The sequence below is a fragment of the Marmota flaviventris genome, chromosome 12 (genome assembly GCF_047511675.1).
Source record: "Marmota flaviventris isolate mMarFla1 chromosome 12, mMarFla1.hap1, whole genome shotgun sequence".
In the NCBI taxonomy this organism is placed as follows: Eukaryota; Metazoa; Chordata; class Mammalia; order Rodentia; family Sciuridae; genus Marmota; species Marmota flaviventris.
In genome coordinates this window covers 103,307,748-103,334,664 of record NC_092509.1, presented here as the reverse complement: position 1 = coordinate 103,334,664, position 26,917 = coordinate 103,307,748, and the positions used below count along the sequence as shown (strand labels likewise).

Sequence of the window (26,917 nt, the reverse complement as noted above, 5' to 3'; positions counted from 1 at the left end):
TCATTTTCCCATAAAAGAAATTAAGGTATTGGCTAAGGGTTAGTAAAGTATATTGAAAACGCAGATGAAGTCTTATAAAGAATGAAAATTTGGTAAGCATTACTACTGTTTTCCTTGGCTGACATTGTTAAATGGCTTCTGAATCTCATCTTTGTTTTGTAAATATGTTTTAGATATATAATCAGCATATAATGGGATGTTTTAAATGTCTGTTTAACAGGATATGAGTTTTTAAACATATTGTAACTAGTTCTTAGCATAATTACTTTGTTTTCTCCTTAACAGATTACCCATTGGATTATAATACCGTGGAAGATAAATCTTCAAAAAATCTTCTTGGTTCTGCTACAAGTGAGTATTTTTGGGTATTCATTCTATTAAAGTGTTTCTTATTATTTTTTTTTTCATTCTGACAGATTTTTCTGGTATAGTTTAGGGTTATTCTATTCTGAATTTTGAACTTTTGAGTTGAAATCAAAGGTACTAGCTTTTGAAAAGTAGTTTTAAGGAAAATGAAATAGGAATGGGTGAAAAAAGGGGAGATTTTAAAATGCAAGCAAAATAAAGGTGTTTCTTCTACTCAAGCACTCATTTTGGGGAAGATTTTTACAGTGGAGAAAGGGCTATGAATTTACTGGAGGGGGGAAGAATTATTAAAGTGGTGTAGCACATCAGTGAGGTTCTAGTGAATGAGGAGGACTTGTTTTTATGGGTATGGTTAGTTTCCTATTTAATCACAAAATATAAAGTCTATTCCTATTCATATTAATAATGAGCTATGGTATAATGATAATTTTATACACACACACACACCAACAAGTGCAGTAATTATTCTTTGTAAATCAAAGAAATGACTAAAATACCTAGTCGTTTAGACTGTTTTCATTCCAAAGTGGTATGTGGATCTAGTGATAGGCCACCTAAGGAGATTACTGGAAAGGCAAATAATAATATTGTATTATTGTTAGGATGTGGGTAGGTATATTCTAATATTAGTTTTGATTATTGTTGAAGAATATAAAACTAACTGGAAGGAGTTTTCTATTGGATATTAATAACCAAATTTAATAAAAGTAAGTTTTAGTAAGATACAGGACTAGCTCCTTTTTACTCATTAGTGAACTGAATGGCTTGAATACTCATCTTGGTGTCAATACTGACTTTAAAGCTTTTTTGGATATTCAGTCACTAGTGCATATATGTGGGTAGACATTTTACACAGCTGTGTGTATCTAGTTAGAGTCCCTTTTCTTTCTTTTCATCTTCTTTCCTTTTCTTCCCATCTCTTCTTCTCGTCTCCATAGAGGGTTGTGGACTTCATTAGAATTTGTTTAGGCATGGAGATAGCAGTGTTAAAAATACTTACAGGAGGTGAAGGCTTTCATGTAATATTTAACTTTATTTCAAATCTATCAGTATATTTTTACTTTATTTTTAGTATTCTGACTTTTTAGATCTTAGTAATTACTTAAATAAGTGTCTTATTTATTGCTATATAGTGTTTTTAGGAGTGAAAAACTATATTATCTGTCTGGACATTCATTTTTTTTTTTTTTGCATTCTTAAATTTGTTATATTTGTCATAATAGTCATTTTTCTGTCACTTGAGTAAATTACTGATGCTAAAGTAGTCACCTAAGTAATTATCATTTTTTAAATGAGTTACAAAATAGCTCCAATCTAAAAGATTTGTAGCTTCTGGTGGTTACCAGACAGGTGAGAGTACCTTAGAATTACTTAACCTCCCTAAGGTAGATGTGGGTCACATTCCAAAAATATGTTGATATTCTGGGTTTTAAATTTTCTTTTTTTCCTATGAGAGATTGAATCCTGTATGTTATTAACACCTAACTGTATGTCAGTAGAAGACATTGCCCTATTTGTAATTATTTCTCTGACCAATGTATTATTTTAATTATTAAACAGAATCTTACTGAGATTCTACTTTTTAGATCTTTCTCTTTACTAGTGTGTTTCTTGATTACCCTTTTTTTTTCTTAATGGATCTCTGAAAAGTCAGTTCATTTACCTCCCAGTGTGCTATGGTTGAGCGCATTTGTGTAGTGAGACAGATGGGTGGAAGGTGGTTAGCTGAGCATAAGCATGAAAAATGGGATTTAAAATGATCTCTATCTCTTAAAGGTTCAGAGCAAGAGAGGCAACAGGAATTTGAGAATTAAGACTATGTTTTCATGAAACTGTCACACCTAATCCAGCACTGCTGCCTTCTACACTTGTGTCTTTGTAGTATTCTCTGAAGAACTTGAAACTGTTCTGAGAGACTTAACTACATACAGCCTCCTAGGTTATGTCACTTAAGAAGTAAATAATGAGCATGGACTTAGGCTAGTGGGCTTGTCTCTGGCACTAAGGTGTCCAAGTTCAATATTGCTGTGTTAGTTTTAAATGGGACTGTTTTGAAACTAATTTATTTCTTCTTGTTTTTAACATGTACTTGATTTCTATACAAGATAGAATTCTATGATTTTAATCTTAATAGAAACTCCTTTTTTTTCTTTTCTTTTTTAAAATTTTTAGAACGTATTTTGACATATTACACATACATGGAATATAACTTCCCATTCTTGTGGTTGTACACAGTGTGGAGTTACACTGGTTGTGTATTCATATATGAACATAGGAAACTTATGTCCAATTCATTCTATTGTCCATCCTGTTCCCACCCCCTTCCTTTCATTTCCTTGTCTAATCCAGTGAACTTCTATTCCCTCCCCCCCATTGTATTAGCATCTTCCTATCAGAACATTCCACCTTTGGTTTTTTTCCAGATTGGCTTATTTCACTTAGCATAATAGTCTCCAGTTCCATCTATTTACTGGCAAATGCCATAATTTCATTCTTCTTGATGGCTGAGTAATATTCAATTGTGTAATATACCACATTTAGAAACTCCTTTTTCCTTCTGTTGTAAGTTTAGGAGCTTAAGTATCCCTGCATGGAGCTAGAAAGTGTTTCAGATTTAGATTTTGGAATATTTACATATGTATAATGAGATGTCTTGGAGATGGGATCCAAATTTAAACCCAAAATACATTTGTTTCGTGAAGGTATTTATATAGAGTATCTGTAGGGTGCCCATGTTTTGACCGAGACCCAGCACTTGAGGTCATGTGAAGTTTTCTGTTTGTGGTATCCTGTCAGCACTCAAAAATTTTGGATTATTTTGGATTTGGGGTTTCAGATTTTTGAATTAGGGATGCTTAATCTGTAGTTAGAACTTTTGATTCTGATGAGACATGGTTATAAAAAAGTATACATACTGCATATTTAGATAGTGTGGATATCATGTTTTTTATTTAACTGCTAAAAATGGAGTAACTACTGTCTTAGAGCAAGCATTCTTGGCTTGTGTATATGCAATTCTGTCACCTTCTCTGTCTGATTCTTTTGTTTGCATTCTTGAACTAAAATATTTAAATCTTTTACGTCGATAAGAATTCTACATATTACTCTTCTTTCTTTGTGCTTTGTCATGTGGTTTGCCAGATGGCTTCTACTTTGATGAAAGTCTGCCTTTTCTATAGATATGTGGTCTGCATTTTGTTAAAATTGCCAATTCTACTAAAAATAGAAATTTCCAGGTATAAGATTAAGATAAAATGTAGTTTTTGCTTCAAGTCAAGGAATTTTTAAGTATTTTTTTATGAATGCATATATATGGGTTCCCCCCCTCCCCAGGAATTCACATATATTCTAGAACTACATATAGAGAATTCTAGAAGAAAAAGAAGAAATGGAACTAGGCTTTAGGGAAGATGAGTACAAATAATAACTACACATGGGGCTGGGGCTGGGGCTCAGTGGTAGAGCACTCGCCTAGCACAAGCAAGGCTCTAGGTTCGATCCTCAGCACCACATAAAAAAAAGGTATTGTGTCCAACTACAACTAAAAAATAAATATTAAAAAAAAACCCAAATAACTACACATATTAGATTTTTGTTGTTGTTGTTGGTTTGGCTTGTGCTGTAGCAAATAAACTCTTCAGCATCTTGGACAGGAATTTTGTTTTCTCTATCAAAAAGAGTCTTTGTATGCTGGAAACTGAGTAATAGTTAAGCTACAAACATTTCTAGGAGTATTTTATTCCTGTAGGAAAGAGATGGGATGAGTAAGTTGGGATGAATAAGTGAGTGGAGTTGACCAATCCAAGAGAAATTAGGGGAAGTTATCCAATTTAACAGTCTGAAGTTACTACTGTAATCTACTCTAAAGACTTTGATGACAAGCTGTTGTGCATTTGGCTCCAAGTTGATAATGATCAGAATAGAATATTCACAATGCTGCTTCTTTCAAAAAAGACAAAACAAACCAACAAAAAGACTGTTAGGCAGTATTCTGTGAACACAGGTAAATTATTTCTTTGGTTAAGTGGACTGAGAAAGTAGAAATTTGCCAAATTTTTGTTTTGTTTCTGATACCCTGAAATGATGGTGATAAATAATATTCTATAGGGTGGATAGTGTAAATATTTTTTATTATAGGGCGAGTATTAAAATTTATATTAAAAATAATACTCCAAAGCTAATTTCTTTATACAGATTAAAACCTGTGTTCTTTTATTAAATTTTTAAATAATACAAGCCCCAAAATTTGAAATCTTAGGGAAGCACAAGAGAGTGAGCACAGACTGATTTCAAAATTTGGTTTTATGAAACATTCAGCTTTGACAGAACTTCACGCCTTAGTATGAGTAGGGGATCATATCTAGTAGTACAGTATTGATCGGCATTAAAAGTGGGTTTATACCAAAAGCAGAAGTTCTGATAGGCTAGATGCTAACATACAATACGGGGGTGGGTTGGAGAAGAGAAGTTCATTGGATCAGACAAAGGGAAGGGAGGGAATGGGAAAGACAATAAAACGAATCAGAATGCTTATCCACAACATTAGGAAGTTATACTCCATGTATGTGTAATATGTCAAAATACACTCTACTGTCATGTAAATCTAAAAAGAAAAAGAAAAAATATGGGGAAAAAAGTGGATTTACAAGGGAGTAAGCTCCCACTCTTTACTATCTTGCTCTGTGAGGAGATGTGGAGTTTTCATTCCTATCATTATCTTACTTACGCTAAGGCATCTCCTCAGCCCAAGTAAGGACTAGGGCTGCTTTTCTGTTCAGTTTGCCAGCTTGAAGGGCAAAGATATATAAAAATGCCATTAAGGGCTGGGGTTGTAGCTCATACAGGTGGAGCGCCTGCCTAGCATGTGTGAGGCACTGGTTCAATTCTCAGCACCACATACTATAAATAAACAAAATAAAGGTCCATCAACAACTAAAAAAAATATTTTTTTAAAAAATGCCATTTAAGCATTTAAAAATGGCAAATGTCAAGCTTTTGTGTTATACTAATAATTGGAAACAAGTATCACTACTTTGTTGACTGTAGAATCCTAGTTATGTTAAGATCAAAACTAATAAATAGTAATCATCTTTTATTAAAGTCTTTAAGATCTCTTCTACTTTTCTCTTATAGCATAAATGTATTTACAGAATCATCAGATCATGTGACAGTGAGGAGATTGCTCCCAGCCTTCTTTTATATTTATATATAATTTTCTTTTTTTTTAGTTGTAGATGGACACAGTACATTTATTTATTTATTTCTATGTGGTGCTGAGGATTGAACCCAGTGCCTCACGCATGCCAGTTGAGCACTATATCACTGAGCCACACCCAGCCTGCTCCCAGCCTTCTTAATGTGCTAGATTTCTTCCTTTATATCCTTTCCTACTTTTCACATCTTTGCCGTTTTTGTTGTTGCGGATATACTGGGGATTGAACCCAGGTGTGCTCTACTACTGAGCCACATCCCCAACCCTTTTTATTTTCTGTTTTGAGAAAGAAGTCTTCTCAGTAGCTAGGATTACAGGAGAGTGACATCTCTGGTTTTCTTTGAAAGTGTTGAAAACCTTATGAATCTCATCTAGGAAAGAAGACTAAATAAGATGGAAGTAACTACGAGGCTTGATAAATAGCCCCTGCCAAATCTTAGTATTTTAATAGGAGAGAAGTACCTGATACTGAAGAATTAACTTCTAAAAGAACTTCAAGGATTGGGGTAGAAGTTTATTTTCCTTGAAGTTAGGTCACATTACTGCAAGGAAGCCTCCTGTTTACAGTATCAGCTTGTTATGGAGTTCTGCCGTTTTGTGGTCTTCATATTTAAATATATTAAAATGGAAGTTTGTTCCACATATAGAATATTTATTGAAAATGTAATCGCATTGGGCTACTGTAGCAGTAACTTTATGTTACAGAGTTTTCTAAATGTCATTATCTTAATATCCCCCTGGAAAAAAACAGAATTACCAACTATGCAAATTGGTTCACCTGCTATACTCAGTTTTATGACTTTGATTTTAATTAATTTGCCCCATCCTAATTACAAAAAAAACTTGGTGTGCTTTAAATTATATATGAAACATTGTTATTTTGGCCAATGAATTTTAAAATCATGAAAGAAATTTGAATTTTATAAAGTGTCAATTTGGAATTTAACCATATTATAAATAGCTACTGTATGCATAGTTAAAAATACTAAAACTTTTTCCACTTTGCTTTGGATAATAATCTCCCCATTTCATTTTTACCTATGATAGCCACCCATTCAGGAAAAGCTTTAGTTTCTTTAAGTTTTTTTTGTTTGTTTGTTTGCTTTTGTTTAAAAGTATAGAACCCATTTAAAGAAAACAAATTTTGAATTTTGAAATATGAATTTGATCACATTTCCTCCCTGTCTCAATATAGACTGTATATTGGATCATACTTGAATTTTGTAATGTGCCAAAGAAGTGTTTTAAGTGTTTTGGTAAAAAGTTTGAGGTGGCTTTATAACAATTTAAGTTTAAAATTCTTCCTGAATATCAAAATTCAAATTTATGTGTATGCTTTTGGCTGAAATTTATTTGGGTCCTACATTGGACTTAAACAGTAAATAAAAAGGTAACTAGTCAAGAAAGAAAGAAAGCAAAAGACCATTATAATAGTTCTTTAATTATCTGATATTAATTTATATGGGAATACGTAGGTTTATTGGTATTTTTTTCTGATTGAACTTTGTTTTAGATGCCATTCTAAATATGGTGAATATTGCTGCTAATATTCTGGGAGCAAAAACTGAAGACATGACAGAAGGTACCTAATCATCTTATGGGTCTTTAAAATAGTTGGCACTTTATGGTTCCTTCTAGTTAGGAAAATCCAGGGATAAGCCAAGAAATCTCGAATTTTCCTATAGAAATATAGAAATGACCCTAAGGAACTTAAAAATCTTGTATATTGTTTATTTGAATGTCGCAAATTCTTTTTTTACAAAAGAATCTCATCTGTACAGAATTCATCAATTGGTGGGGTTTTTTTGTTTGTTTGTTTGTTTTTAATGTCTGAGCTGTGGTTTTATCCCATCTCTTCGCTGAGATTTTGATGCCCTGTTAGCAGTTCAGGTTTGCTTTTCTTGAGTATAACATATATAGAAAGACATTTTTTTCCTTATGGAATAGTAAGTAAGAATATTATTAGCAAGAAGAAGCAAACATGCTTTCATGTTTTTTAAAAAATTGTTAGCTCCAAATACTAAAAATAGCCCATTTATTTCCTTTCATTGCCTTTAATAATTCTTTTAGATGTCAGAAGGCATATTAATCAAGATCATGTAAAATTTATAATAATCAGATTTGCTTTAATTACCAGAAGTTAAATGATATGCTTTGCTTATAGTTGTGATCTTGTATGATCATTTCTTTCTAAAAGAGATTTTTTAAAAAGTCTGCAGTAGCAAACGTATTTGACTTCTTTTCCTTCTCCCCCAAGAAACTAAAGTTCTTTATTTGTTAAAGTAAAATATTTTCTTGGTACAGCTTTTAAAAATTGAACTCAACATGGGTATCTTTCTTAAAATAGGAAATAAAAGTATATCTGAGAATGCCACTGCCACAGCTGCACCTAAAATGCCTGACTCAGTTCCTGTTTCAGCTCCTGTTCCATCACCTGAGTAAGTTCTCTTGCAACATTAATAGAGTTCTGTTAAAATGGAGAGCTAAGTGAACTGGTACAGCAGCTTGTGATTTGTGTGTGAAGTGGGTCATAGAACAGATGTTCTGCAGCCACTTAGAACTTTGCATGTTACGTTCCTTCTTGTCTTAGTGTATGTGTGTACTAGGAATACACTTCATTCCAGACCATATGCTTTTTACTTGGATATATTATTCACAACTTGAGTCTTTATTGAGAAAATAGTACTTCGTTATTGTGAATAATTGTGCAAATGTAAACTTGAGGATAAATTTTGAAGGCCCGTTTTTATTAAAAGCAATGATTATGTATATGTGGTATCCTTAGAAAGCTATAAATTACCTAGAGCAATGGTTCTTGAATTATGTATTTGTTGCACAAATTCAGTTATATAGGTCTTTCCCCAAGTTGTGGTGGAGCACTTTGGTCAGGGATGTATATAGAGGTAACATAATATACTCAATTTTAATTTTTTATCAGATATGATAACATTTTTGATAATTATACTTATCTGTAATAGGTAGTGATATTATATTGATTTGGATAATTTTGTGTGGTTATTGTAGATTTAATTTATGTATATTTCTTTATACTCCCTATAAAACTTTGAAAGTCCTTTACTCTTTGGATCTCTACTTAAGAAAAGATTTGAACTTGAAATAGTTCAAGGTAGTAGGTAATGAGAACTGCACGGGGTGTGCTTTGAACTCCTAAGTACTACACTGATTCAGAAATAAGATTTTTGTGCTTTAAAGAGCATAGTGAGAAATTTACTTTCTCCTATGTCACTCCTGTAAACAATTGAAGATGCTTATTGGGTGATTAGAAAGAAAACATAGCATATGTGTTATTGATTCCTAGAAGAACCTAAGGAATCTACCAGGGAGGGAGACTTTCTTGGTATTTCTAATTATGTCGAGCTATGATTGCAATTCTTTTTATTATTTAAAAAAAAAATTTTTTTTAGTTGTCAATGGACCTTTATTTTATTTATTTATATGTGGTGATGAGAATCAAACCCAATGCCTCATACATGCTAGGCAAGCGCTTCACCACTGAGCCACAAACCCAGCCCTGAGATTGCTATTCTTGATTTTGTAACTAGCCTTCTTTAATTAATAAACACATGCATGTCTTATTTTTCAAAACTAAATCTAAGTTTATACACACACATATAGAATGTTTTTTGAAAATGTAATCACATTGGGCTAATGTAGCAGTTTCACTTTATTTTACAGAGTTTTCTAATAGATATCTTTGCCTAATTTTTAAAAAAATATTTCCTCATTTTCTATAACTTAAATTGTTTTTAATGATTATATGGCAATTCTTTGATGAAAATGTAAGAATCCATGATAGGATGTTACTATTGAGTTGTTAGGAAAAACTGACTCACAGAATTTCTGAGTTTTTTTTTTTTTTTTTTTAAGTATAGCTCTAAATAAGAGTATATAGTAGTATATAGCAACATATTTTTACCAGATTCACTTCAGTTTTCTTCTTCCTTCAGAAATTCCTCCTTCTGTCACAATTTATTTTGTAGATAATAGGCAGTGTACCACATGAATATGTAAAAAATGTTATTAGTAACTCTGTGCATGTGTGTTTGACTGTAAACATCTTTCTATTTAGAGAAGCCTGGCATAATGATGTTTTCATTTTTTCCATTTCCATTTACTGTTTCACTGTCAACAAAATGAAAATCCACTTTTTAGGTATTTTAGTACCTTTGCTATTAGGATATTAGTCTTTATTTGAAGTTTGGTAATAATTTTTTAAAGTAGGAAAATCTGTGTGTGAAAGTAACTGGGTTTTTTAGTTTTGTTTTTTTTAATGTGGTGTTCAGGTTACTTTATTTTTTTTTCAGGATGTGCCATTTGTATTGTAAGGCTACCTCCAGAAAATACTTGTTTTTATCTTGGAAGGAACCATAGGCATTATAATTTATAACCCTGTTCTCACCAAAATTATCTTTCTGCTGTCCACACCACAGCTCAATGAAGAACATAAGTTAGTGGTACTGTATTAGTGTATGATAAGCCAGGATTTTTATTAAGCGATTATTTGCCTTTTGGCTTTTAATAATAAAAAATTGGCCCAGATGGTATTATTATCATTTTGCCTAGAAGTATTTATTCTCCCTAAAGCAGATAATTTTGTGTATGAGTTGAAATTCCTTATCTATAGAAAATTTATTTGTCTGTGAGAAATTTGTCTTTTGAAGATAAGCCCAAAGTGCATTTATAAATATTAAGAATTCTGGGTTATAGTTTTAGCTCTTCAGTAGCTTAATTTCTCATCTGTAAAGGGTAGTAAAGCTTATAAAGATTTAGTCAGCTTTTATGGAAAGAAAGGTACACTGTACATTCAGGGAATGGAAGGTGCTCATAGACATAAAAAGTCCAGTGTAATATGATGGTTTGAGTCACCTGGCTGATCAAGTAGACTTTCTGCTACCATTTCTAAGATATGTGTGTGTGTGTGTGTGTGTGTGTGTGTGTGTGTGTGTGGTGCTGGGAATTGAACCCAGGGCCTTATGCATGCGAGGCAGGCACTCTACCAACTGAGCTATATCCCCAACCCCCCCTGAGCAATATTTTTTATAATGAAATTATTTGATGGAGAAAATATAATCCAAATGTTTTAATTTCTTCTATACTTCCAGACCTCCCTTTACATTATGTCTGTTACATCTATATTCCTTAAACATATTTTAGCTTTAGATTTCTAATTAAAGTGATTTGTAATTCTTCTATATATATATTTTAGGTATGTAACCACTGAAGTACATGTATATGACACAGAGTCTTCAACACCTGAAACTCCAAAAGAGAGTCCCATTGTACAGCTAGTTCAAGAGGAAGAAGAGGAGTCAGGTCCATCCACAGTGACCCTTCTGGGCAGTGGCGAACAAGAAGATGAATCATCACCCTGGTTTGAGTCAGAGACACAAATATTTTGCAGTGAACTGACCACAATTTGTTGTATTTCTAGTTTTTCGGAATATGTATATAAATGGTGTTCAGTTGGAATTGCGCTTTATCGGCAGCGCAGCAGAACTGCAGTGAGCAGAGAAAAAGATTATCTTATGTCAGCTCCACCATCCTTCCTGCTTCCTGAAGAATCAGTAGATGTTTCAGTATTGCAGCCTCCAAGTGGAGAATTGGACACCAAGAGTAGTATGGAAAGGGAAGCTGAAACTGCTGTTCTTGATGACTTAAGTAGTATGCAACAAGGTGATTTGATGAATCACACTATGGGTGTGATTGAACTTGAACCAAGCCATCCTCAAACTCATTCTCAGTCTCTTTTCTTAGATATTACTCCAGAAATCAATTCATTATCTAAAATGGAAATGTCTGAATCTGTTAAACATGAGGCAGGGCACACACCATCACAAGTGATTCCCCAAGAGAGTTCTATTGAGGTTGATGATGAATCAGAAAAGAAGTCTGAGAGCTTTAGTAACATAGAAAAGCCATCTCTTAGCTATGAAACAAATAAAGTTAATGAGGTTATGGATAATATTGTAAAAGAAGATATGGCCTCCTTGCCAATTATTACAAAGCTATCTGAAACAGTAGTTCCACCTATAAACACAGCCATTGTGCCTGAGAGTGAAGATGGGGAAACCAAAATGAACACAGCCGACACACCAAAGCAAACTTTGACTCCTGTTATAGATTCTTCTTCATTGCCTGAAGTAAAAGAGGAAGAACAGTCTCCAGAAGATGCCCTTTTGAAAGGGTTACAGAGGACAGCTACAGATTTCTATGCTGAATTACAAAACTCTACAGATCTAGGATATGCTAATGGAAATCTTGTACATGGATCAAACCAAAAGGAGTCAGTATTTATGAGACTTAATAATCGTATTAAAGCCTTAGAAGTTAACATGTCTCTTAGTGGTCGCTATCTGGAGGAGCTTAGCCAAAGGTAAGTTTATTGTGAATTAACCCATTTCACATGGTAAATTTAGTAGCAGAGTTTGATCTGTGGGTGCTGAACAGTGGCTTAATTTATTTTATTAAGTTTTAGAAGTACTACTCAGTGACACACACCTTTATTATTAGGCTTGTAACAAGTTTGTGTCACCTATGTTCAGTTTTTCCATTATATATATGTACTCTTTTCTTATTTCTTTCTTTTCCTTTTTTATGAGTCTTACTGTGTTGCTATGCTAATCTGAAAACTCCTGAGCTAAAGTGATTCTTTAGCCTTAACCTCCTGAGTAGCTGGAACTACAGTCACACATCACTACACCTAAGTTCACTTTCTCCTTTCTTCTCCCACTGCTTAACTTCAGCCTCTTTTACTGTTTGATTTCCAGAGAGTACATGGGAAAAAATATATAGGCCTTAAACCTCTTAGTGGGACGTGACCAGGTATCGTTTAAGATGATACATACATAACACAAAAATGGACTGAACTGGATGATTAGGCAACATTTGCAATCTGTACTCTTTTATACAGGTCATAGAATCCCAGTTCTAATTGTAACAATTTATGCCCTTGTTACTCCTAAGTGTCAGAGGCAGTGCCAATATACTTACACAGTGATTAAGACTCGGGCACGGTTCTCCTTGTTTTCTCTTTCCCTCCCTCCCCCCCCCAATATTTCTTAGTTGTTGATGGACCTTTACTTGTATGTGGTGCTGAGAATCAAACCCAGCTGAACTATAACCCAGTCCTGTTTTCTTTTTTTAATCCCTTCATTGTTCAATGTTCTCAGGGCTTCTCCTCTAACATCATGCAATCACCTAGGCACCAGGGGTCCAGAGTTCTTAAAATACCACATTTTCTTGCTCCTATTACGTTGAAATGCTACTGATGATATGTCAGTAAAGTGGTCCTTGTATCCTAAAGGGGGATTCTCCCTAATTTATACATATAATTGATAGACAAATTGTGTGTTGTGTGTGTGCCTACCCACTTAGTTACTTCATGCCTGCTGCACCCCAAGGAAACCACAGTAATCATTAAATATTATATAGCAATGAGATGCATATAGACTTGATGTTTAGGGAGCCAGTCAGTACCTCAAAAACCTCTTTTTTATATCTTTGTAAGTTTTCCTGTATTGCATAAGCTTGAATAAGAGTTGTTTTACGAAAAATGGATTTATGTCATATATCAAAATTAGAAGCACCCTTCCAGTAATAAATGAAGAAGAAATTAAACTTAAACCAGTTCTTACTCTGTAGGTACCGAAAACAGATGGAAGAAATGCAGAAGGCTTTCAATAAAACAATAGTAAAACTTCAGAATACTTCAAGAATAGCAGAGGAACAGGTTGGTTTTTTTCCTTCATCCTGTACAAATACCCATTGAATTGTATAGCCTATAACAGGTGAAAAGCATAAGTAGGTTGGTTCATTTTTCCCCTTTTAAGCCTGGATGTGATGTAGCATTTGGGGAGGTATCTAGCCATTAGAATCATTATCTCTTATGGAGAAAATGTTCTTAAGCATAATATATTATATTTTGTGTGTCTGGTGAGCTTTTCTGCAACTGTGTGAAACCCTAAAATCTTTCATGGTTTTCTTTTCTTTCTATTTTTTTTTCTTTTAAATATTTTTTAGTTGTTGATGGACCTTTATTTATTTATTTATTTTTAATTTGTATGTGTACTGAGAATTTAATCCAGTGCCTCACGCATGCTATGCAAGCGCATTACCACTGAGCCACAACCCCAGTCCCCTTTCATGGTTTTCTATGTAGATAATCTTATTGACTACAGATAAGAACAGGTTAATTTCTTGTTTTAATTTTTACACCATTTTATTTTTTTCTTTCTTGGCTAGAGCTATGTAGTAATAGAGTAGGACTGATGATAGTGGTCACTCTCCTATACTGTTGATTTTAAGGGGATACAGTGTTGTACCTTCAAGTATGATGTGTGAGTATGTTATCACAATAAAGAAGTGTTGTACTTGGAAAACTTACTTCCAAGGATATTTGGGTTTTTTAAGGGGTGGTGAGGCAAGGAGAATGCAAGCTGCTGTTCAGTCAATTGCCTCTTGCCTTCTGTTCACAGCACATTGTAATTGTGATTCTTCCCTTATTGGTTTTTTGAAATTTGAGAGTTTTTTACATCTTAATACAAGTTATTTGTCAGAGATATGCTTTCAAATATCTTCTCCAAGTCCATTACTAATTTTCTCATTTTCCACAGCATGGTTTGAGGAGCAGAAGTTTTGATTTGTTGAAGCCTAATTTATCAGTTTTCATGTTATTCTATGAAATCTTTGCCCAAGGCAGAGGCACGATAGTTTTCTTTCCATTTAGAAGTTTGATAACTTTTAGTTTTACATTGTGTTTATGATTCATTTTAGTTAAACTTTATGTGGATATAGATCAAAGTTCTTTTGGGAAAAGGGATGGAATGGAATATCCATTTGTTCTAGCAGCATTTGCTGAAAAGTCTATCCTTTCTATACTGAATATTCTCTGCACTTTTGATAAAAATCAATTCACCATATATATTTGGGTCACTTTCTGGTTTTTATTCCTATTCTATTGATATGTTATCTGTCTTTATGCTTATACCACCAAGTTTTTTTCTCTTAGATTGTTTTGAAAGTCAAAACAAACTCTTTGTATCTTGACTGAAAATGTGTTGAATTTATAGATTAACTTAAGAGAATTGACTTTTTTTAAAGACATACTGAAAATTTAACCCAGGGGTACTTTACCACTAAGCTGCATCCCCAGCCCTTTTATTTTTTGAGAAAAAAAGTTTTTGAGGGCCTTACTAAGTTGCTGAGGCTTGCCTAGAACTTGTAATCTTCCTTTTCTCAGCTTCCCTCTGCATCCAGCTGGTGAATTGACATGTTAACATTTAAGTTTTCTGACCCATGAACATAGTATGTCCCTAGGAATTCATTAATTTTAATACAGTGATTTCTCCTCTGCCATTTTCTTTTTGCTTAATTTGTAACAGCTATATCTTGCATCTCACAAACTTACATAAGTACTTTTCAGTGATTTTACTGTTTAAAACCATTGGAAGTAAATCTTGCTTTGAACTATTAACTATCTTATTAAATTTAAGAGTTTGGCCTTTACATGTTTATAACTGTCTTGAACTTATCAGTGTCATATATGAGTCAGAATTCAAAATAAATGATTTAATGAATCACCTTAGCATTAAAAAAAAAATGGGATAGAAGTTACCACAGTGGATCACAGCAAAGAATGTGAAACCTGTTATTTATACCTTCTTCTCCCCCACATATACAGCTAAGACTTAAAACTAATTTGAAAAACTTAGGTCTAGAATAATGTCTGGTTATGTAGATGCATTAGGCATAAATTAGAGTTTTAGATTTCCTTGATTTCTTCCTGCCTTCTTTTCCTCCTCCCCATATTCTTAATAGCTTCAAATTTTCTATACAGTCTACCTAGCAAAGATTCATAACTATGTGATACATAATTTCCTAAAATATGGTTGCAAACGTTATTTTATTGAAAACATACTTGTTAATGATGAAAGTTTCTGAAATTCAGAACTATCTAAAAAATGGAAAGATAGGTAATTTTGATGAATTTTTTTCTTTCTTTCTTTTTTTTTTTTTTTAGAGAGAGAGGAGAGAGAATTTAAATATTTTATTTTTCAGTTTTTGGCGGACACAACATCGTTGTTTGTATGTGCTGAGGATCGAACCCGGGCCGCACGCATGCCAGGCGAGCGCGATACCGCTTGAGCCACATCCCCAGCCCCTGATGAATTTTTTTCATTGGTGTGATATAAGGAAATTTTAAAATCTCTTTGAGTTTACTTTGTATCCAGAAACATTCTTCATAGATACTTCAGCATATCATTCTGCTACCATTTTGCTTTAAAAACACATTTGACATTGATAGTTTGTATTACATGCTGCTTTATACATATGGAGCCCACATGTGTTGAAAAGTGATTTGTTAATGTCACACAGTAGTTGACATTGCAGCAGTGAGTTGACAAAAAGTGTTTTTGAGGGAGATGGTTGAACACAGTCCCAGATTCTTGAAGTGTTCTTTGGTCAAAGTTTATAATATCTATTAAGACCTTATTAGTATGTTTTTTTAGAAGAACTTGGCATTTTTCCAGATTATAAGTTTTATTTGAATTTATAATTACTTAATTACAAACTAGGAAAAATAATACTTAATATTTTATTATAGGATCAGCGGCAAACTGAAGCCATCCAGTTGCTACAGGCACAACTGACCAACATGACACAACTTGTTTCAAACTTATCAACAACAGTAGCAGAATTAAAACGGGAGGTAATTATTATTGCTGCTCTTGTAGGACACAGTACACCATGTGGATATTATAAATACAGGCTTATAAACATGAACATGAGAACTAAAAACTTTAACCAAACAAAACTGTCATGCAGAACTTTTTCAGACATCAAAATAGAGCATTCAGAGTTTTGGGAATACATCAATTATCAAAATTTTTGTAAAACATGGCTTTTGTGATTTAGATACTATCAGTAATAGGACTATTCTCGCAGGCCTTTTATAAAAATGAGAGTAACAGATTGACAAAGTGATCTTGTCATATCTTTGGTTCTCTGTTGTGTTGGGACTGATGCTTTGTATGCAGCATTGTTGAAACACTTCTCAAACACTTTTCAACATGGTCAAAACACATACTTCAATTCAAAAAGGTTTATAAAGTTGTTCAATAAAGCAGAAACTTGGTTGATTTAACAACTATTTATTGAATGATCAATGTATGTAAACAGCATTAGCTGCACAGTGCTGTGTTGGTGCAGTACTTCCTGGCCTCACAGGGTTTACTTTCTGGTGAAGGAGTAGAATACAAATGGTAAATATGTGAACAGATGATAAATCTCTGTGATGGGGGCTGTGAAAAGAATGAAATGTAGGCGTGTAGGGTGGTGATAGTTACAGAGCATGCTGTTTTAGCTAGGCTGTTCTTGGAAGTCTTATCTAAGAAAGTGGCCTTAGAACTGAGAGCTCAAAATATTTAGCAGTCTGTACTAGTAGAACTAGGGCAAAGAACCCATAATATGGTTTATTATTATAAACAGTGTGTGATGTATTTGAGGTCAGAAAGAAAGCTGGTGGCTGGAGCAGTGTGAGAAAAGTGAGGCTAAGAAATGGATTCAGGATGTTGGCAGGAACCTGCTTGTTGGTTGTGTGAGACTTGTAGGTAAGTTAGAGTTTGAAATTTATTCTTATCATTGCAATTCATTGGAAAATGGTAAGTAAAGAAATGGTATGGATTATTGTTTGACATGTGGAAGAAACTCCCCACTTGTTGCAGTATGGAGAATTGCCCATTGAGGAACAGCAAGGGCAGAACAGGAAGGAAACCAGTTAAGAGCTAGTTACAGTAATTTGAGTGAGGTAATGTTGTCTTGAAGTAGAGAAGAGTGTGAATTCAGGGTATATTTAAGATGTGGAAAAGTAATAAACCTTGCTAAAATATTGATATGTGGGGACAAGGAACTAAGGATGATCTCCAGGTTTTGGGCTTAAATACCTGGATGACTAGTGATTCTGTTTTATATGATGGGAAAGACTGGATTAAAAAAACAAACAAACAAACACACACATGTTGGTTGGTCCCCCCGCTTCCCTGAGAAAGAGGTAGTGCAAATGAAAGGATAAACCAATTGTAACAAAATGTTAATGATAGTTGAACACAGATGAAAGACATAATACTTTCATTGTACTGTTTTTAAAACTATTCCCTAAGTTTACGGTTTTCAGACAAAGAATTGGATGGGGAGAAAGCAGAAAACAAACAACCATTATTTTAATAGTTCATTTTCAGAGAACACCCTGCATTCATAGTTTGGAAGCACATTGAAAAACAAATGATTTCTTCTTTGAGTTTTACACTATATTTTTCATAATATGATTTATTATTATAATTATTATTCTTTAACCCTCTTCTCATCTCAGGTTTCAGATCGACAAAGCTATCTTGTCATATCTTTGGTTCTCTGTGTTGTATTGGGACTGATGCTTTGTATGCAACGTTGTCGAAACACTTCTCAATTTGATGGAGATTATATGTCAAAACTTCCTAAAAGTAATCAATATCCAAGCCCTAAAAGGTAATACCAGCATTATATTTCACAATTTTCATTGTATTTTTTATATTTTTGAAAAATTTTCAGCAAATGAAGGGACCCTAAGGTAATTTCTTTCTCCATATGATTATGTAAAACCAAAATGTTGAAAACCTCATTGAGGGCATTGAGATGGTCCTGTGCCTGGATAGCTTTATAGACTTATAATGGAGGAAAACACTAATAGTAAATGCATAAAACCCTTGAAATATTTTGGTTGAGAAGGGTGCTCAGATATGGAATTCAAAGGAGGAGGAGAATAGATATTTCAATATAATAACTTTTTTTTAAACTTTACTATTTTTTTTAATATAATAACTTTTAGACAAGAATTTTTTAACCTAAGCAATAATTGGTATATTAATTTAGACTTAGTCCCATGTAGTATGTGCAGTTCTCAGTAGCTTCTATTTAACCTCAAATACAAAGAAAATTATGTCTGTAGTGTACTCATTGTGCCCAATATTAATTTTTCTTAATGTGTTAGGTGTTTCTCTTCCTACGATGATATGAATTTGAAAAGAAGAACTTCATTTCCACTCATCAGATCCAAGTCTTTACAGTTAACTGGCAAAGAAGGTAGATTGTTGTGACTATGTAATATGTATATGTAAATATGAGACTAGCTGCTTCTGGCATATATAATGTCAGTGTGTTCATGACCACCTGCAACCAAAAATGAATACAAGTAACCTTTGTGTTTGTGCTGTGTCAAAACCACTTTATCACTTTCACATATCTCTTTGTTCTTTAAAAACCCAAAGGGTGGGGAGGGGGGGCCTGGTTTATTTAATTAGCAACTGGTAGTTTTGTTTGCACATGCTCCTGTTTAGAAGTATTTCTTTTTAGAAAGGGATGTTTGAGAAAGTTCAACAGATATGGAAACCAGAATGTGCTCCCATAGCATCCTGTGCTTATCTGCCTCTCTTCCTGTACAGGTAGGACCCCTTTTGTCTCTAGTTTAGGACTACGAGGCACTTTCTAAAAGAAAAGCTGATCTCTTGTCTTTATAGCCTGAGTCTATAATTGGGTTCTATCTAACATTCAGTAAATACTTATATTTAAGTGAATGGATGCATATTGAGTGGCTGTTTTCCTGTTTTATTACTTCATAATTAGTGCTTATTAAGAAACTTAGAAACTTGTCTTCATACCAATATTAAAATAACCAATTAATTATATATTACAGTTAGGAGTGCTTTCTTAATCATTGGCTGTTCTGCCTCTCGTTAGGATTTTAGTAACTGAGCAGCATGTTTTAGTTGATTGACTTGTTCAAGTACTCATTCATGAGCTTTATTAGTTTATTATTATGATAAAGCTTTCCAGGCTTAACTATTATGTGTGTATTTACTTAGGGCCAGTAAATCTCTTTTTTCTTCATGCTTGCTTCCCTCTCCTCCCCACCTTTTTTTCTTTTGGTTAATATGTCTTTTTTATTTTTTTTTTAAGTATATAAGGTATAATCATGTGTAAAGCTTAATCTATTTTCACAAACTCAACACACTTGTGTTGTGTAAATTATATGAGATTAAGAGGCAGAGCATTATTCAGCACCTCAAAACCTTCTTTGTGTTTTTCCTCCCTAGGTAGCTAGTATTTGACTTCTAGTATTTGCTCCACTGTGCCATTGAGTATAGTTGTTTATTCTCATTGCTGTGAGGTTTTCTATTATACAAATTGACCACACATTTTTCATTTACATTTTGAGCTCTCTTTTGGCAAACACATGTGTGCATTTCTGCTGTATATATGCATGGAAATGGAGTGGTGGGAAGCAGGGTGTGCATGTTTTCAGCTTTAGTAAATACTTCCACGGTCTTCCAGAGTGCTTTGTGAATTTTTCCTTCCGTCTGCCAGTCCCCTTGTTCCACATTCCAGTAAATGTTTAGTATTTTGTGTCTTGTAGCCATTCTGGTGGGAATTTATGCAAATTTTAGGTGTATTCATGCAGTTAGGAAATATAGTGTGCTATTTTCCTTTTTTGTAAAGTCTTAAGTGAAACTCTGGCTTTTTTTTTTTTTCTGTGTGTGTGTCTAATTCTTAAAGCCAAATAGAGGAGCCTTTGCTTCTGATAATAGAATTACTTCTATTTTAAGCAATGATGTTATCTTGGCTTAAAAAAAGTTGAATCCAGTAGGTAGGAGATTGACTTTAATCCTGAATCTGCTATTAACTAGTTAATTCACATATTACTTCACCTGTTTGAATGAAACCTTTTAGTGTCCTTCTTTTGTCTTCCTCAAATTTATATTTTTGATTTTTAAAAAATATATTTTTTATAACTTTATTTTATGTATTTTTTATGTGGTGATGAGGATTGAGCCCAGTGCCTCACCTGTGCTAGGCAAGTGCTCTACCACTGAGCCATAGCCCCAGCCCCAACACTTTGATATTTAACTATTTCTTTTGTTGACCCAGCCTTAGCAACCAAAGTTATTTTTATTTCAAACCACATTTTTATTGGGAAGTATGAGAAATACATAAAAGTTTGTAAAACTAACATGTACAACGCATTGAATGATTATAAAGTGAACATTATAAAGTGTGACTATTACCCTGATCAAGAAATAGCACATAGCTAGCTAGCATCCTTGAGATTCCTTCTCCCAGAGGTAACTAGTTTCTTGACTTTTGAAATAATCATATTTTTCATTTTCTTAATAGCTTTATCATCAGCATTTGGATTCCTCAACAATTAATTTGATCTTTGCCTGGCTTTGAGGTTTTTGCTTTTTTTTCTTCCACTACTGGGGATCAAGTCCAAGGCCTCAAATTGTCTAAGAAAGCACTCTGCCACTGAGCTATGTCCCCAGCCCTAGCACTTTTGATAAATGGAGTTATATCAAGTGTACTTTTTTTGGGGGGGGGTCCCCTTCATTCTACATTGTATTTGTACAGTTCATATATGATTACATTCCATTTCCGGTGTTATTTAGTATTTCAGTAACTGATTAAATCACAGGGTATCCATTCTACTATTTTGTATGGTTTGGGCTATTATAGATAATGCTGCTATAAACCTTTCTATGTTTGCATATTAGAATGAAGTTGCTTTACAATTCTTAATACACCTTTATCTAAAGTCTGCTCTAGGCGCTGGGACTATGGCTTAGTGATAGAGCACTTGCCTAGCATTGTGAGTTACTGGGTCAAAATAATAAGAGAGCTTGTGGGAAAAATAAAATAAAAAGAGGAGGAGAAAGGGTATCAGGCAGACACAAATGTTAACCTATATTAAGCCTGAGAATGTGTTCTGACCCAGGGGAAAAAAAAAAAAAAAGAATGCAGTTGCTTGAGTTTCCCTAGGAATACTACATAGATTCTAGGTGCTGGGACTGTGGTTTAGTGATAGAGCGCTTGCCTAGCATTGTGAGGCACTGGGTTAAAAAATAATAAGAAGAAGAAGAGAGCTCATGTAAAAAAAGGAGGAGGAGAAAGGGTATCAGGCAGACACATATGTTAACAACTATATTAAATAAAGCCTGAGTGTGTTTTCTGACCCAGAAAAAAAAAATGCAGTGACTTGAGTTTCCCTAGGAATACTACATAGATATAAAATTGTGGGTTGTACTGTATGTTTCTTGGCAAATTATGAGATAATGGCAAATTTTTCCAAAGTGATCCTATTAGATTATGCTTTTACCAGTACTGAGAATTTTTGTTGTTTTACATTCTTACTAACACTTGAAATTGTTAAGTTTTAAAGTGTTTGTTAACTTCATTGCAGTTGTAATTTGTATTTACCTGATCACTGAAGAAATTGAGCATCTTAAGCCTTTTGATTATTTGGTTTTCTTGGGTCTTTTAAAATTTTTACCAATTCTTTTACTGGATTGTTTGCCTTTTTCTGACTGGCTTTTATTTATTTTTAGGATTTGGATTCTCTGTGTTGGTCAGTCAGATATGTAGTAGGTATCATATTTTACTCTGAGACTTATCTTGTTCCCGCCCTACCTTGGTTTGGATTTTGAGACAGGGCCTAAATTGCTGGCCTCAAACTTGTGATACTTTTGCCTCATCCACCCAAGTAGCTGGGATTACAAGCATGTGCCACTTATTTTTTTTTTTAACTCTTGTTATATTAAATGAGACAGGGAAGCTCTTAAAGTTTTATTATAATCAAATCTGAATTTTTTTACCTTATGGTACTAACTTCTTTATCTCTTAAACTTTTTTTTTTAACTTCACGTTTATGGATGGTAGTCTTAAGGTTCTAAATATTTATCTTTGATTTTTAGATCTTTAATTTGCCTGAAATTGATATTTTGTGTTTGGTGTAGTGGTACCAATTTTACATGGAATTCAGTTAGCTCAGGTTTCTTGGCCATTAATGGCTCTCTGAATTTCCATGAAATTTAGAATCACCATTTAAGCCAGGCACAGTGGCACATGCCTGTCATCCTAATAGCTCCAGATGCTGAGGCAGGAGGATCATGAGTTCAAAGCCAGCCTCAGCAACTTATCGAGAACCTGTCTCTAAATAAAAAACAAAAAAGGGCTGGGGTTGTAGCTCAGTGTTTGAAGGCCCCTAAGTTCAATCCCCAGGGCGGGGGTGGGGGGGTGGGGGTGGGAATCACCGATTGTTTTCATTAAAAAGACAGTATTAAGCTTTTGGTTAAGGTTACTTTGACTCTACAGATTACTTTGGGAAGGAACAGTACATCTCTGTTGGTATCTGTAGCTATATGTGCTTTGCAGGTAGGTAGAAATAAAAGATTTTGGTGCAGTTGAGTTCCATTATGTCCTTACTAAATTTATGTCTGCCAGATCTATTTCTGATAAAGGTGTGGTGTAAAGTCTCTCTGTCTCTCTATAATAGTGGATTTCTTCATTTATCTTTGCATTTCTACCATTTTTGCCTCACGTCTTTTGATACTGTCATTAAGTGCATACACACAAAGGATCTTTCTCTCTTAGAATTTTGACCCCTTTATCATTATGTAATGCTCTTCTTTATTCCTGAGAAAGAATGCATTACTTTTATCTAAAGTCTGCTCTAGGCGCTGGGACTGTAGCTTAGTGATAGAGCACTTGCCTAGCATTGTGAGGCACTGGGTTCAATCTTCAGCACCACATACAATATGTAAGTAAATTAATTAAATAAAGGTCTATTGACAACTAAAAACATTATTTTTTAAAAAGTCTGGTCTGTCTGAAATTTATTCTTGCTTTCTTTTGATATGTATTTAAAGTGTGTGGTTTTGGTATGTAAGGCTTGTAAACATTAGATGGGTAAGACTATTCTCAGAAAGAGTTTAAGATTAAAAGTATTTCTTTTTGAATCAGTAAAGTTATGTGGTTCTAGAATTTTCTCTCTTTTTTTGGAGAAGATAGAATTTTCTTTGTAAGAAGAGTTTTGGACCTTTAGCTCAGTGTATAGGAGTGAGGTTTTTCCTCATCATTTTAAATTACAAATTTCAAGAATCTGTTCATTTATTCTAAACATGAGAATGCATTAGTATGGAGGTGCTCCCCTTTTTGTCTGTTTCCTGTTCTTTCCGCTCCCCCTTCTTCCTTCATTATGGTATCGTGTTGAGAAAGAAGCAGGCTGTTTCCCTTTTTCTGCCATTAGGTTGGAAATTGTAGTTTTTGTTCTTTATTGATTACCCTAGAAATGACAGATACCAAAGTCTATAATTAATATCTTTACCTCATTCTGAAGTACAAAGATTGTAAAACTTACTTTTCTCCAGCTTGATTTATGTTTGTTTTGTGTATTTTAATTCCATTGTTTTGGGTGCGCTTTACATTTAATATTTATTTAAATTTACATACTAAGTTCTTTGGACTTCACTCCTTTTTCCCTAAGGTCTTCCATTTATCATCATTTCCCCCTTAAACCTCTGAAATACTAATCTCCATTTTTCCCCTTTAATCGTATTTGAGACTTAGTGGGCTCTTTGTTTCTCTGAACTGTTGTCCTTTATCAGTACTGGGAAGTTCTCAGTCATCCTCCCGCCCCCAAATATTATGTCTATCCCATTCTCTTTTCTCCTCAGATTTTTAATCAAATGTATTAGCACTTCTCCCCACATCTTGTCTTGTCATGTAAACTTTCCATCTTTTTGCCTTTCTAGCTGGATTTTGTTTTTACTTGTCTTTTGTTTTCTTTTCCTGATCTGTCCTGCAGGCCACACAATCTTTAGTTGTATCTAGTCTGTTATTACATTCATTCATTGAATTTTTAATTTCTGTTACTACATTTTCATTTTTCTAGGAGTTCTTTTAGTGCTTCATTAAAAATATCTTAGTTTTTTTTCTTCTTTTATATTTCCAGTGGATGTTTTCAGGCTTTTTTAATTTAAATATAGTAAGCATAAGCTTCTTTACCATCTGTTTGTGCCAATTCTAACATTAAATATTTGAGAATCTGTTCATTAAATTGTCTTTGTAGGCTCTTGATCACATGTGTTCATGAATTTGGTTGTCTTTGGTGTGCTACTCCAATTTGAAAAATGATTTGTCAGGCTAATTTAAGAGGTAACGTGTTTGTATTTGCTTTATATTCATGGCTTGAAGTTTGTTGGGCTACCAGGTATTGAGAACTTCCCATCCAAACTGCAAATTCATTCTTTAACTGAAGATATGGTCCTTTTTATTCCCACCTTACTACTCAGTAGGAGAGAGTACCCCATGACTACTACTTCCATTTGGCCCAGGGATCCGATTTCTGTTCCATTTGTTTGTGATACCATCAGAACCAAAGTTCATGTATTTGTGTATTGGCAAATGCCCTCAGGACAAAAATGACTTGTATTCCACTTGGCTATCTGGGCCCTTAGTTTTCCTTTACTTTTGGCCCAGAGGTAGTATTTACTGTCTTGGCAGCTATTCATTGCTTTTAGTGGTTTTGTTTGTTTGTTTTGCCCGTCATATTTACTTGCATTCAGTGGAGAGTTTGATCTTAGGAATATATAATGACCATTATTAGACATCAATCAGTAGAAGATTTACAGTGAATTTGTTTCTTATAAATTAGTTGTCTCTGTCAGGTCCTAAATTGGTTTAACTGATTGAATAGGACTTACCTTATATGTATGCTTATCACTATAGAGGTGAATTAAGAGTAACTTGAATGTGCTTTGAATAATGAAATTTTAGAAACTTCAATCTAAAAGTTAGATCTAATTTATTTACTATAAACTTAGAAGTGTTTATCCATTGCTTGGAGATACACACACACACACACACACACACACACTCACATATTCATATATATATATATGTGATGCATGTTCAAGCTGTTAGATTTTGGAGTTAATAGTTTTAATCATAGTGATAATTAGAACAATATTTCTTGAATCTCTTTTTGTATATAGGTTCCTCTAACTAGCTTCTATACATGATCACAATGCTTGTTGCACATTTTTAACCCACCTTTGTGACATAGTATAGTTTAGTCTTTTCAGGAAAATTTAAAACATTCTGTTGGTTTGGTATTAGCTTACCACTTATGTTATATTTTTTATCAGGTAAGAGGGGCTGGCCCCAGAGAAGTATCCTTTCTTTGCTGATTGATAGCCAGTTATTAATTAAAAACTTAATTTGAAGGCTGTTACCTTCAAATAACTTTGACCACATCCATAATAAGAATGATACCTTCTCCTACCTTGCTTCTTTTGACTTTTTAAATGCATAAATATATAGTTAGCCTGGTTTAAATATAAATCCACTGGTTCTTTTTAATAAAGTAATCACTAAGGAATGATATATTTTTTAGGGTTTAATCATAGCATGACCCACTTTTTAATTTCATAACTGCTTTTCTTTTCTTACTTATAGTGGACCCAAATGATTTGTACATTGTAGAGCCCCTCAAGTTCTCTCCAGAAAAAAAGGTAATATTGTTTCTTTTGAAGTTTATTGATGATTTTTGTGATAGTAAATGAAGAAATAGATTGAAAGGTTTAACATAGCCTTTAGGTGGTCCCTAACTTACTGTTTATTTTCATTTATGGTAATAGTGTAAATAAATGTTTACAGAGGTCAGCAAACTATCTATGGTTTGAATGTGCTTCAGGCCATTGTGGCCTGAAGTGGGGAGCCAAGAAGCATTTTCTTATTTTTAAAGGACTATAAAATAAAAAAAGAATATGCAAGAGTGATGGTATGAGTCTTGCAAAGCTTAAAACTTTACAGGAAAAGTTGGCTACTCCCTGTGTGGTCATTGTTTCCTGAGCATTGGAGGCTTGTCAGGCACATTGTGTCACTGTGCCTTCATCCTCACATCAGCTTAAAGTTGACGCTGGTAATACCACTGGGTTGAACCTGGGTTGAACTCAGGGCCTTGAGCATGCTAAGTAAGCACTACCATGGAGCTATGTGCCCAGACCAATATCCCCATCTTCTGAGAAAACAAAACTGAAGAGGTTTTGATTTCTCAATGACCCTTTAGATAGGTGGCAAAACTCAGAATGCATTTAGAATTTTTTGATTAGAAAATCTATTCATTTTGGTTGGCAGTATTGGCTCTGGGTGAAAGAACTTGGGTTTTAGAATCAAATAGCTTAAGATTCAATTCCAGCTTAGGCATCACTGTGTAACTTGGGCAGGAGTCAAATCTCTGAACCTGGGTTTTCTCATTTAGGAACCAAGAATAAACAAGTAAGTAAGATATATGTGAAATATCTGGCACATAGTAGATATTCAGATGTTAGTTGTCACTCCCTAAATCTGTATTCACCGGTGGCAGATAAGCAATTAAAATTTTTTGATTGAGTAGTATTTATAAAATGGGAAGGTAATGATAGTATCTATACACAACGTGTGTGTGTGCAT

General features: G+C 33.8%; 1 protein-coding gene across 4 annotated transcripts in view; it reads left to right on the top strand.

Annotated features, from left to right (window-relative positions):
- Suco (SUN domain containing ossification factor) overlaps positions 1-26,917 on the top strand; it is a 69,568-nt gene that overhangs the window by 39,344 nt on the left and 3,307 nt on the right. For all 4 annotated transcript variants that reach the window (XM_071600305.1, XM_071600304.1, XM_027934957.2 and 1 more), the window contains 9 exons: positions 286-351; positions 7,092-7,160; positions 7,926-8,016; positions 10,806-11,972; positions 13,241-13,328; positions 16,203-16,307; positions 17,967-18,121; positions 18,624-18,715; positions 25,922-25,977. In XM_071600305.1, the coding sequence (XP_071456406.1) occupies positions 286-351; positions 7,092-7,160; positions 7,926-8,016; positions 10,806-11,972; positions 13,241-13,328; positions 16,203-16,307; positions 17,967-18,121; positions 18,624-18,715; positions 25,922-25,977 (1,889 nt within the window). The remainder of the gene's footprint in view (positions 1-285; positions 352-7,091; positions 7,161-7,925; positions 8,017-10,805; positions 11,973-13,240; positions 13,329-16,202; positions 16,308-17,966; positions 18,122-18,623; positions 18,716-25,921; positions 25,978-26,917) is intronic.